The 11,716-nt window shown below is 41.3% G+C and overlaps 1 protein-coding gene and 1 pseudogene across 1 annotated transcript in view; one reads left to right on the plus strand and one right to left on the minus strand.

Moving 5' to 3' along the window:
* The window catches only part of PFKFB1 (6-phosphofructo-2-kinase/fructose-2,6-biphosphatase 1), a 125,619-nt gene that overhangs the window by 34,112 nt on the left and 79,791 nt on the right, over positions 1-11,716 (plus strand). The window contains exons 5-7 of the mRNA XM_063938493.1: positions 3,843-3,917; positions 5,535-5,633; positions 9,152-9,267. Of these exons, the coding sequence (XP_063794563.1) occupies positions 3,843-3,917; positions 5,535-5,633; positions 9,152-9,267 (290 nt within the window). The remainder of the gene's footprint in view (positions 1-3,842; positions 3,918-5,534; positions 5,634-9,151; positions 9,268-11,716) is intronic.
* Positions 8,394-8,512, minus strand: LOC134953587 (5S ribosomal RNA; annotated as a pseudogene).

Genomic DNA, 11,716 nt, shown 5'->3' on the forward strand with positions numbered 1-11,716 from the left:
TCGGTTATGGTGTCAACTGTTTAGTTGTCAGTAACGTTATGTGTCAACTTTATTGTTGTCCGTTATGTTCTATGTAATTCTCCATTGTCAACCTCTCTATAGCTCCTGTTCGGCTCAGTAAAAAACACTGAGGTACTCTGGGATATGGAGGGGTGGAGAATTCTAAATGTAAATATTCAGTGCCCTGTTCCTGCGGAAGCCGTCCATATCCCAAGAGTACTCCAGTGACCCCTATGGATTCAAAGAAAAGGATTTACCTGGTAAGTACCAAAATCCTATTTTTACCCTGATGTGCACAGGTGGATACATATGAGACGGTAATCTCATTGGCTATTGGCCCTCATTCCGAGTTGTTCGCTCGCTAGCTGCTTTTAGCAGCTTTGCACACGCTAAGCCGCTGCCCTCTGGGAGTGAATCTTAGCTTAGCAGAATTGCGAACGAAAGATTAGCAGAATTGCGAATAGAAATTTCTTAGCAGTTTCTCACAAACGTCACAAACACACCCAGCGTTCGCCCAGCCACTCCCCCGTTTCTCCAGACACTCCCGCGTTTTTCCCTGACACGCCTGCGTTTTTTTCGCACACTCCCAGAAAACGGTCAGTTTCCGCCCAGAAACACCCACTTCCTGTCTTCTGATGAAACGGCCAGCGTTGTGGGCCGAGAAACGCGTTAAGGTACTCCTTTGAAGGACCTCATTTGGACTGCTATATTCTCCTGACACCCTGTGAGCCGCATGCATCGAGTGGACCGTAGCCGCAATTAATACGGATTTTTCCACCAGCGGCCGGAGAATCTGCTGCTCCAGTCTTTTTACACTGTTGCATATCCAGACTGGTACAGCATCCTTCAGCAGAATTAAACAACCGTGTTCATCTGGATGGTTCACCGGTGACGAGACCAGCTGTACGTTCACTGCACAGAGCCGCTGCAAACCCGGCTCAGTACAGCGCCTTTGACGGAGAGGCTTCTACATCAGGTGATATACCACAAAGTGAATTTGACCATCACTATCCATTTGCCACATAATACTACAGCACGGTTGTCCGCAAGTCCAGTACTGGGACACTCTCTACCAATGAGATTCTATTGTGTATAAGGAGGACAGTGACTTATAACAGAGGCACTTTTTATCAGTCTCCTTTTTATAATCATTTCAGCTCGTGGACGCACGGCTGATTTTCATGAAGCATTAATGCAGCCCTAACTAGGGTTTATTAAAGGTTTTTATTCATATTTGTTCAGGAGATATGGCAGTCTCGTTTACATTTATATAATATCAATTGTTTATTTTTAGGCTAGTTCATGTATTGCATTTTTATGTGGATGACATATTAATATTTTAAATAAAACAATATATTGGATTCATTCTGCGCTCCCACTCTTTCTTTTTTCCTGTCAATCACACTACGATCAGCAGAACGATGAAAAAACCTCGGTAGGCCGTGAGTAAAAAAACAAACTTTTGTGCAAATTTACTTGGCGCAGACGCAATGCGAACATTGCGCATGCGCAGTTTGCGACTAATCGCTCCGTAGCGAAAAAAAATAACGAGCGAACAACTCGGAATGAGGGCCATTGTTTTAGAACTCATTTTAAGACCAATCTGCTGATAAAGACAGATATATGCGAACTTATTTATGTAATGGCAGTTTTTATAAAGCTATACCTGCATTTTAAATCATTATGGATTTTGTTTTTCTGTATACTGTATGTTTATTATGTGTTGTTTTTTTTGTTTTGTTTGTTTAAACCTGTTTTTATTGAAGCATCACATGTAATACAAAGTACACAGATGGAGCCCTCCTCATCTAACCCATTAATAGGATTAATTGAGCCAGGGCAGTCCGATTTAATCCCCTGCTGTATTGTTCTCCCTGTAATGTATTGCAGCTGAGAACAATAGAGGAACGGATTATGCTAATAAGCCTTGGTGCACCATGGTGCAGCAGAGAAGGCAAGATGAGCGTGGCTCCATCTGTACATGATGACAATAGTGCAACAATAATGGACGGTATCCGGACTTTAGGTCGACCACTGAAGGTCGACATTAGGTAGGTCTACAGGTATGGAAGGTAGACATGGGCAAGGTAGACACACAAAAGGTCGACACTGTTTTTTGGGGGGTTTGGAGGATTCAGGATCTTTTCATACCTTCTCTATCCAAGTGGGCATAGAGTTGGTCATAAATCTTGTGGCGGGCGGACACGTTTCAACTGTCGGTGGTTCCAGATGAAAATTCGGGTCAAGAACTCCAACCCCCCCCCCCCCCCCCCAAAAAAAAAACAAAAAACAAAAAAACAACCCAACAAAAACCCAAAACAGTGTCCTAATGATCACGTCGACCTTCCATATGTGTCGACCTACCTAGTGTCTATCTTCAGTGGTTGACCTAGTGACTGTCGACCTAGACACGGTCGACCCAATGATCCACACCCTAATGGACAATGATAAGTGTTCTCAACATATTCAATAGTTCAGTAACACTATGCAATGTCCTCGGCAGATAATAAGGACAATAAAAGTGCCATCTGTAGAATCCTTACAGGAGACTAGGGAGGCCAGTCCTGGGGATTGAGGGATCAGCGTTGAGTGTCCTCAGGATGCTCAGACGCTGCCCGGCTTGCTCCTTCCGGCTCCACAGCACAGTGTGACGTGCAGCAAGAGGTCACGCCGTCAGCCGCCGCTGGGGGAGAGAATATGAAGTTTCCCACCCGCCCGCGATATACGTTGAGATGTGTGTGGGGAGAGGGGCCGGCCACATAGATAAAAGCCAATCCCGGGAATCTCGGGATTGAACATTTTTCAATCCCGATGCCAGGGATTGGCCTCCCTACAAGAGATATGTTGATAAATACAATGTGTGATGGAGCAAGATTTCTCCATCAAAGTAAAGCACCATATGTCTGGTTCCAATATTGAATATTATTTATTTATTACCAGTTATTTATATAGCGCACACATATTCCGCAGCGATTTCCAGAGAACATTTGGCCATTCACATCAGTCCCTGCCCCAGTGGAGCTTACAATCTATATACCCTATCACGTGTATACACGCACACACATTCATGCTAGGGTTACATTTGTTGCGAGTCAATTAACCTACCTGTATGTTTTTGGATTGTGGGAGGAAACCGGAGTACCCGGAGGAAACCCACGCAAGTACGGGGAGAACATACAAACTCCACACAGTTATGGTGGGAGTGGAACCCATGACCTCAGTTCTGTGAGGCAGTAACGCTAACCATTACACCATCCGTGCTGCTCCAATATCAGTATCAAACATAAAAGGAAAAAAAAGGGGGTTTCCGTCTCTTGTCCTTCTCCACACACCCCTTGGGAAACCCCCTTATTTGGCATAAATAGGTCCATCTGTACCCTAATATTAAAGGAGGGAGGGGTGTGCTGTTTATTTTAACTTAGTTTTCAGTGTTTGGCCTGTAACCATTCCACCCATGTCCAGCCTGTGGGTAACCTGCCAAGAAGTTGCTGCGTTAATAGTTTTGTGTGTCTCATGCAATAGCTGCATTTTAAGGGGGATTTATAGATCATGTGATAGGCCGCAGCCTGCGAGCAATATTACCTTTCTTTAGCCTTCGGTGATCTTCTGCAGCAGAGATCTAACTGGATTCCTTTCTTCTATATACTCCGAACAAGTCTTAGTGTCGTAGGCAGTAACGTATGCATCCATCTGCAGCAGGGGCCACCTGTATTCTGTGTATGTGATGCGAAATGCGTTGGTATTCATAGTAAAACATGGTTATATAGTACATATAGGGAATCTGAAGATTTAGAAAAGCTATCAGCAATACGGTGTAAAGAATGTGATTTATGCATTTTTAGGTCTTTGATGCCACTAACACTACAAGAGAGAGAAGATCTATGATCCTGCAGTTTGCAAAGGAGCGCGGTTACAAGGTACAGCGTGCACATGCTGTGATGTTTTGTCCAGCGTCTGTGTTTGGTATTGAATGATTATGTAATACCCCTTTCAGACTGCCTGAGGCGGGTCGCACACGGGAGCTTCCAGCATGTGACCTGCCGCCGCTGACTGCAACCCGGCAAATTGCCGGGTTGGTGACGTCAGCGGTGACTCGGCAGAGGCGGTGCTTAGAGATCACATGTATTTCAACACTTGCACCTTTGAGACCGCACATGAACACGGGTTATGCGTGTTCATGTGCCAATAACCCGTGTTCAGAGGAGGCGGTGTGAAAGGGGTATAATAGTCTGTGTTAAGTGGTTGCGTTTTTTCTTTTTTTCCTTTAATTTCCCATTCTTTTTCGAAGTCAAAACAGATTAATCTGTGTCTCCTAAAGTACCGCTTAACCCAATAAACTTGACTTTGTCCAATATTAATAGGTGCAGTCTTTTTTTAATATGTGAAAGTTGTGGATTTTTATTTACATTTCTTTTATAAGGTTTGAGAGCATTGTTCTGTTCCTTGCCTTTGGGACCCCCTGCAGTCTACTCCTGCCAGGGGATTATGAACATGAAGGCTTCCCCCCCCGCCCCCCCCCCCACCCCCCCACCCCCAACCACCCCGTTCTGCCTATTTACAAGGCTATTCACTTTAAGGGTACTCCCAATCCAACATTTTTTCTTTTTAAAGGGTGGGGGTTGTTCCAGGTCTAAGGGCGGATGTCCCAGTCTGAGCAGCCTGAGGGTGACTTCGCATCATTGCTTCAGCCGCGCTGTAATATCCGTTCGTCTGATGCCCTTTATAACCCTTCTCTTTATAGACAGAATTGTGTCATCTGGTTGGTGATGCAGAAAATGTTGCACAATTACATAATCGCTTGTTTAAATCTTGCATAATTGTCTCTGGCGGTCTGCCCAGTTGAGGAAATATAAAAGTCACAAAGCATTAATATAAGGAACTGCTCACAGAGAAATTCATTTAATACACACATTGGCATTTATTTTTTAATCAGAGCATTTTGTATGGGAAAAACAGCTAGCAATGAAAAAAGTTAGGGGTCTATTCATAAAGTGGTGAAAGTGCGGAGAAGTATGCCCATGGCAAGCAATCAGTGTTGAGGTAACATTTATAAAATGCATTGTATAAAATGATACGTAGCAGCTGATTGGTTGCCATGGGCAACTTCTCCACTGGCTGACTTCTCCACACTTTTCACTGCTCCATGAATAAAGCCTTTAGCGTCTATAATCTCTCCTAAGCATAGCAATAGGAAGAATGTGGCATTTTGTAAGCTTGCGAGCAGGGCCTTCCTACCTCTGTCTGTCTGCTTTTACCCAGTTTTGTTCTATGACTGTTGTTCTAATTGTAAAGCGCAACGGAATATGCTGCGCTATATAAGAAACTGTTAATAAATAAATAATTTTTGCACTTATGGCTAACCTTTTTCAAATGATTTTAAATGTGCAAAACACATTGATAATACAATACCTGGTTATAACTCTCTTCAAATCAGTCAACGTCAAATCATTTTGTGGGCCAGAATATATATTATGCAGAGCTGTGTAATCCCTACATAACTCTTTTCTATAACTTCTTCTTTTTTTTTTTTTAAGGTGTTCTTTATCGAATCCATCTGTGATGACCCTGATATCATTGCTGAGAATATTACCGTAAGATCAGTACTTACTATGAATAGAAGTAGACCTGACATTGTTACCTAAATATATGTACTGTACATACATATATATACAGACACACACACACACACACACACACACACACACACACACACACACACACACACACACACACACACAACTTGCATAAACTCTAAAAAGTTACCAAGTTTGTTGTTCCAGACTACTACCAACCAATCCGCTCCTGTCATTTTTCAAACACAGCCTGTTACATGACAGTTAGGAGCTGATTGGCTGGTGCTTTATCTCTCTCTACTTTATCACTGTCCAAGGCTTAGTAAATATCCCCCTGTGGGGCAGATTTAAATACGAGTGATATTCTGGTCATCACTTGTTATGGATGATAAATGGTGCCCCAGCCAATCAGCTCCTAACTGTCATGTGCTTGAAAAATGACAGGAGCTGATTGGCTGGAGCTCCATTTATCATTTGTAAAGAGTGACATCAAAATATCACTTGTTGTTAAATCTGTCCTTATATGTGCAATATATTCATGACTTTTTATTTATTTTGCCTTAATACTTTCCTTGTACATTATACAAGTGACATAAATACTTTTTCCTATTGTCCACGCTGTTCTTTTCATATTGCATTTAGAAGAGTGTGAGAAGGCACCAGGCACGCAGAGTATTGTGTAGACTCCTTGCAATATGTTTTACAACCTGCCTTATTGTCAGCGTCTTGTAAGCTTTCGCTTTTGGGGAGGCTAAAAATATATGTATTTTTATTTTTATTTTTTTATTTTTTTTAGTATGAACTGTTAACTATTTTATATCAGTGCTTAACAAGATTTTTAAAATCTAGGAGCCAGGATAAATGTGTAGGAGCCAGACTACCGACCCCCCCCCCCCCCCCCTCTTCCTCCTCCCCCTTCAAAAAAAACTTTTGAAACCCATCCCCCATGCAGCCATATTACTGAGCAGCTTCCCTGCCCAGGCAAACCAACCCCCGTGGCTCTTAAAGTAAATGTTCAAACTCATAATTTCACTATTTTACTGCAGATTTATTATTATTATTATTATTATTATTATTATATATATATATATGTGTACAGAAGAAGCTAGCAGCGCCAAAAATACAGTATCTATGTTAATAAACAACAGTATAGGAATAATATATATGCTCTGTAATAAGTATCAGAACAACACCTGTTGGACACTCCCTTATGCAATTTAGGGCGTCAGCTTGGGTACCTCAAAGAAATTGTAAGCACTGGTATGTATGCCTACTAGTTCCTAAAAATGGTGGAGGGGGGGGGATGAGGTATTTCAAGCGACCAAGGTGTCTAGTCAATAATTGAGAAAAGCAGGTACTATAAAAAATTGAAATTTTAATATTGGGAGTACACTAAAAAAAGGGGGGGTAACATGCAATAAAATATGTTTAATAAAAAATATATTAGCTAGGTTAGTGTAAAAAAGAACTAGGTTTAGACTAAAAAAATACAGTAGGGGTAAATTTGTCAAAAAATCATAAAAGTACATAATAACACTAAAAAAATTTTTAAAAAGCAAAAAATGCATAGGATAAAATACAGAACAGGTGAGGAGAAGTAGCTTATCTTATCAAAGTTTGAGATGAGATCAGAATGTCACCCAACGCGTTTCGTCCCTCATGGACTTCATCAAAGGGTACTGTAATGCTAGAGACAGAACCTATTTATGCCTTGAGACTGGGGAAGTAATGCTGACCTCACTTCCTGTTGAGTTAATTGATAGCAGCATGTCTATAATAAAAATGCAATTCTGTGCGGGTGAATTTAAAGAGGATAAGATGGAGACCATAGCTAGTATATTTTCTAATTAAAACGAGTCATGATTAGGGTTTAAAACGTCAGAAACATGTGTAATAAGTCACTTCCGGTCCGGAGTCTGTTGCTGATAACATCCGCCCCAAGTCTGCCACACTTCCGCCCCGCTTCCGGCGGCATTGAAACGCTTCTGCGCATGCGCCTGGTGGGCACAGGCGTGATGAACTCAATTGTTTCCTTTGCTTTTTACTCGGAGCGGCGGCCATCTTTTTGGTTGGTAATATGAAATACGTCACAGTGCTTCTTACTTGGAGCGGCGGCCATCTTGTTGGTTGGTTACATGAAAAAATGTCACAGTGCTTCCGTGAAAGTGATATTCAAAAAACGTGAATGCATCCATTAATGCGGTGTGGCTCCCCAGCGGGTATATAGAAGGAAAAGAAAATTGCTTAATTCAGATGGCAATAAAAACGGAGGACAATGCAAAGAAATAAGTTATATATAGAGGAGAAAAAATTGAAGCATATTTAAAGAACTGAAATTAGGAACGATCAGATATATATATGATATACATATGAATACTAATGAATGGAACAATATACAAACATTTGTAAGGGGGCAGGAATAAATATAAAATATAAAAAAAAAATAAAAAATATTGAAATATATAAAAAAATGAAAAATATATATACAAAAGGAAAAGAAGATGTATATAAATAGAAAATGCTTGATGCGCAAGTGGAGTGTCCACGAGTAAACGGAATGAGGATCTGAGTGAAGGGAAGGCATTAGGGAAGGGGGGGGGGGGGGGGGGGGATGGGGGAGGGGAGGGGGGGAAAAGGCAAGGAAACGAAAATTGTTTTGGGAACCAAGTAGGTGAACCAAGTAGGTGAACGGGTGGTAACGTTAGAAAGATGAGGATGTGGCTATCGAGACGAGGTCCATAAGTACTATAGATGAAATACAATCATATATGTACGTAGTCCACTGAGAGTTTGTCCGAAGTTTCCCCTCTTTTGCCTAAGTGATTACAACACCCGGTATCCCAAGGAGGTCTCCCATCCTTGTACTGACCGGGCCCATCCTTGCTTAGCTTCCAAGATCGGACGTTGTTGGGCGTCCCCAAGGAGGTATGGTTGTAATATTTATGGCTAGGTTGGAAACATATTCCTCTCATTTCATATAATGATGATATTTGTCCAGTACTTAAAGAAATATGGAGGAATAGAATACAGGAATTAGCAAAGTGGGATGAGAGATGTAGGGGTGTAGAGTAAATAAGGTGAATTTTTAACAAATGGTGGTAAGTGGAAATAAGCTTAAGGGTGGGAGTAGCTTAAATTACAAAAAAGGTGCTATCTCGTACCCTTCGTTGAAACCATCCGGATGGAGAGTGTTGAGTTCGTATATCCAATACATCTCTCTCCTAGAAAGGAGATTTGAAAGGTCTCCACCTCGGGCTCCCAGTGCTACTAGTTCAATGCCTTTGTACGTTAATGTCTCTGGATCCGAGTTATGGAAAAGGTGGAAATGTTTGGAAACTGCATGGGTGAGGACTTTATTCTTGATATTCCTAACATGTTCCTGGATACGTATTTTAAGGGGTCTTTTAGTTTTTCCTATATACTTCAATTTACATGGACACTCCAGAATGTAGATTACTGACATGGTGTTGCAATTAATGAATTGTTTGATCTGATACTCTTTTTGGGTTTGAGTATTTTGGAAGAACTTTCTGTTAGGATGGAGGTATCTACATATGTTGCATCTCCCGCATTTGAAGCTTCCTTTGCATTTTGGCATTGTGCTTTTGGCTGGTGGATTCTTCAACATGCTAGGGGCTAGTGTGTCTTTGAGACTACGAGACTTGCGGAAGACCATTTTTGGCTCTTTGGTGAGGTAATTCTTCAATATGGGGTCCATAAGGAGTATATTCCAATGTTTCTTGAGGACCTTCTTAATGAGATTCTCGTGTCTACTGTATGTTGTAACGAATTTCACTGTTTCTTCCTTGGCGTTCTTTGTTTTGTACTTGAGAAGATCCGTTCTTTCTGCAGCTTTGGCCTTGAAGGTGGCTTCTTCCAAAAGTCGGTTCGGGTACCCCTTGTCTTTGAATCTTCCTTTATACACTTCAAGTTGTTGATCTCTGTCCTCGGTCTTCTTACAGTTCCGTGTTATTCTTGTGAATTGGGATAGGGGAGTATTGTCTTTCCATTGTTTGCGGTGATTGCTCTTGTAGTGGACGTAGCTGTTCATGTCTACCTTCTTTATGAAGTTACTTGTGATAATTTCCTCTCCTGAGTGTGTTAAAATCAGATCCAGGAATTCAATCCGTTCTGTATCTACATTGGCAGTGAACTTAAGGTTCATGGTATTAGACGAAATATACGTTAAAAATTCGTTAAAACATAACTGGTCACCTTCCCATATTATAATGATGTCATCTATGTAGCGTTTGTAGAAAATGATGTTTCGTTGGTACGGGTGATTGTTAAAAATGAATTCCTTTTCCCACTGCCCCATGAACAAATTAGCAAAACTAGGTGCAAAAATCGTGCCCATGGCGGTTCCGCATATTTGAAGATAAAACACATCTAAAAAGGTAAAATAATTGTGTTTAAGTATAAAATTCATGAGCTCACATAAAAACAGTCTATGGTCTTCTGTAATTTCAGGATCCGAAGAAAGGACATTATTACATGCCTCAATTCCCTTATCATGCTCTATACAGGTGTAAAGGGATTGTACGTCTATTGTGGCCCACCTGTATGTGTCTTTCCATTGTAATGTTTCCAAAAGGTTCAAGACAGATGTGGTATCTTTCAGGAAGGCCGGTAATTCCATTACATACTTCCTCAGGAATATATCCACGTATTCCGACAGGTGTGAAGTCAAAGAGTCAATACCAGCCACAATTGGTCTACCAGGAGGTTTGTCCATAGACTTGTGTATTTTCGGGAGAAAATAAAATATGGGGGTAGTGGGGTTGGAATTGAGGAGGTACTGGTATTCATCCTTCGTAAGTATCTCCTTTCTGAAGGCTTTTAGAAGCATTACCCTCAGGTCTTCCACAAACTGTTCTTTCGGATCACAGGGCAGTGGCACATATGATGTCTGATCCCCTAACAATCTGAGTGCTTCGGTGACGTATGCTTCTCTGTCCATAATGACCAACCCCCCCCCTTTGTCAGCAGATTTTATAACTATGTTGTGATTATCTTGTAACTGTTTTATAGCTTCCGTCTCCCTGTTGGAGAGGTTCTTCTCCTTTATAGATGGAATGTTGGCCTCACACAGATCCTTCTTTACCAGCTCGTAAAAAAGACCCACATTATGACCTTTTGATTCCAATGGGTAGAATTTAGATGTGGGTTTCAAGCCTGATTTTGATTGTTCATAGTTTTGTATCACCGCATCTTCTTTTTTCAGAAAATGTCGTTTAAGGGTAATTTTCCTTATGAATTTATTCAAATCGATGAAAACCTCGAACTTATTCATACCCTTTGTAGGTGCGAATGAAAGGCCTTTGTTAAGCAGTGTAGTCTCATGATTTGTCAAATTATGGCTAGACAAATTGAAGATGCCCTTAGGTGTGGGTTGTTCTAGACTAGATTTCGTTTTTTGTACAGTCTTGACCCTCCTACCTCCCCGACATCCTCTTCGTCTTCCAGTCTTCTTTTGCGTGGTGACGTATTCTTCGTTCTTGCCGGTGTTTTTGTAGTGTCTCGGTGGTGGTGGTTCGTACCTTTCGATAAAAAAGACTCCTCAGTATTAGAATCGAGTCTCCGTAGTGTTGTGAATTTATTACTAGTTTCGAAATTATGAGGTTCCTGGGTCTCCTTGTTTTTGTTCCTAGGACCATTGGGTTTCCTGGGAACCGTTTTCCAATATTCCCTTCTGCCTTGTGGAGCCATATGGCCTCCTCCAGAAAAGCGGCTCCAATTCTTAATCATGTTATTTTCATAGTCGTGTCTGTCTCTAGCGAATTTCTTTTCTTTGTTCTTAATGACCTCATCTTCAATGCGATCGAGTTTTTTATTTAACACCTTTTCGTTAATCCTGAAGTCCTCCTTGTCTTTATGTACTTCCATTTTATTCTCAGCCTCTTTAATGTCAGCTTCTAGGTCTGAGATAATGCGTTTTTTCTCCGTGATCAATAATTTCATGAGAGATATAGAACAATTATGTAGAGTCTTGTCCCATTCTTGTACGAATTCTTGGTTATCCTTCCCAAAGGTGGGCTGTTTCGTAATCCTGAGCCCCCTGGGGACTCTGTTGACGCTGACATAATGTTCCAACCCCCTAATATCCCACCATGCTTTAACCTCCTTGGTCAGTAGTCTCTCAA

Source organism: Pseudophryne corroboree, chromosome 8 (genome assembly GCF_028390025.1).
Source record: "Pseudophryne corroboree isolate aPseCor3 chromosome 8, aPseCor3.hap2, whole genome shotgun sequence".
NCBI classification, from domain to species: Eukaryota; Metazoa; Chordata; class Amphibia; order Anura; family Myobatrachidae; genus Pseudophryne; species Pseudophryne corroboree.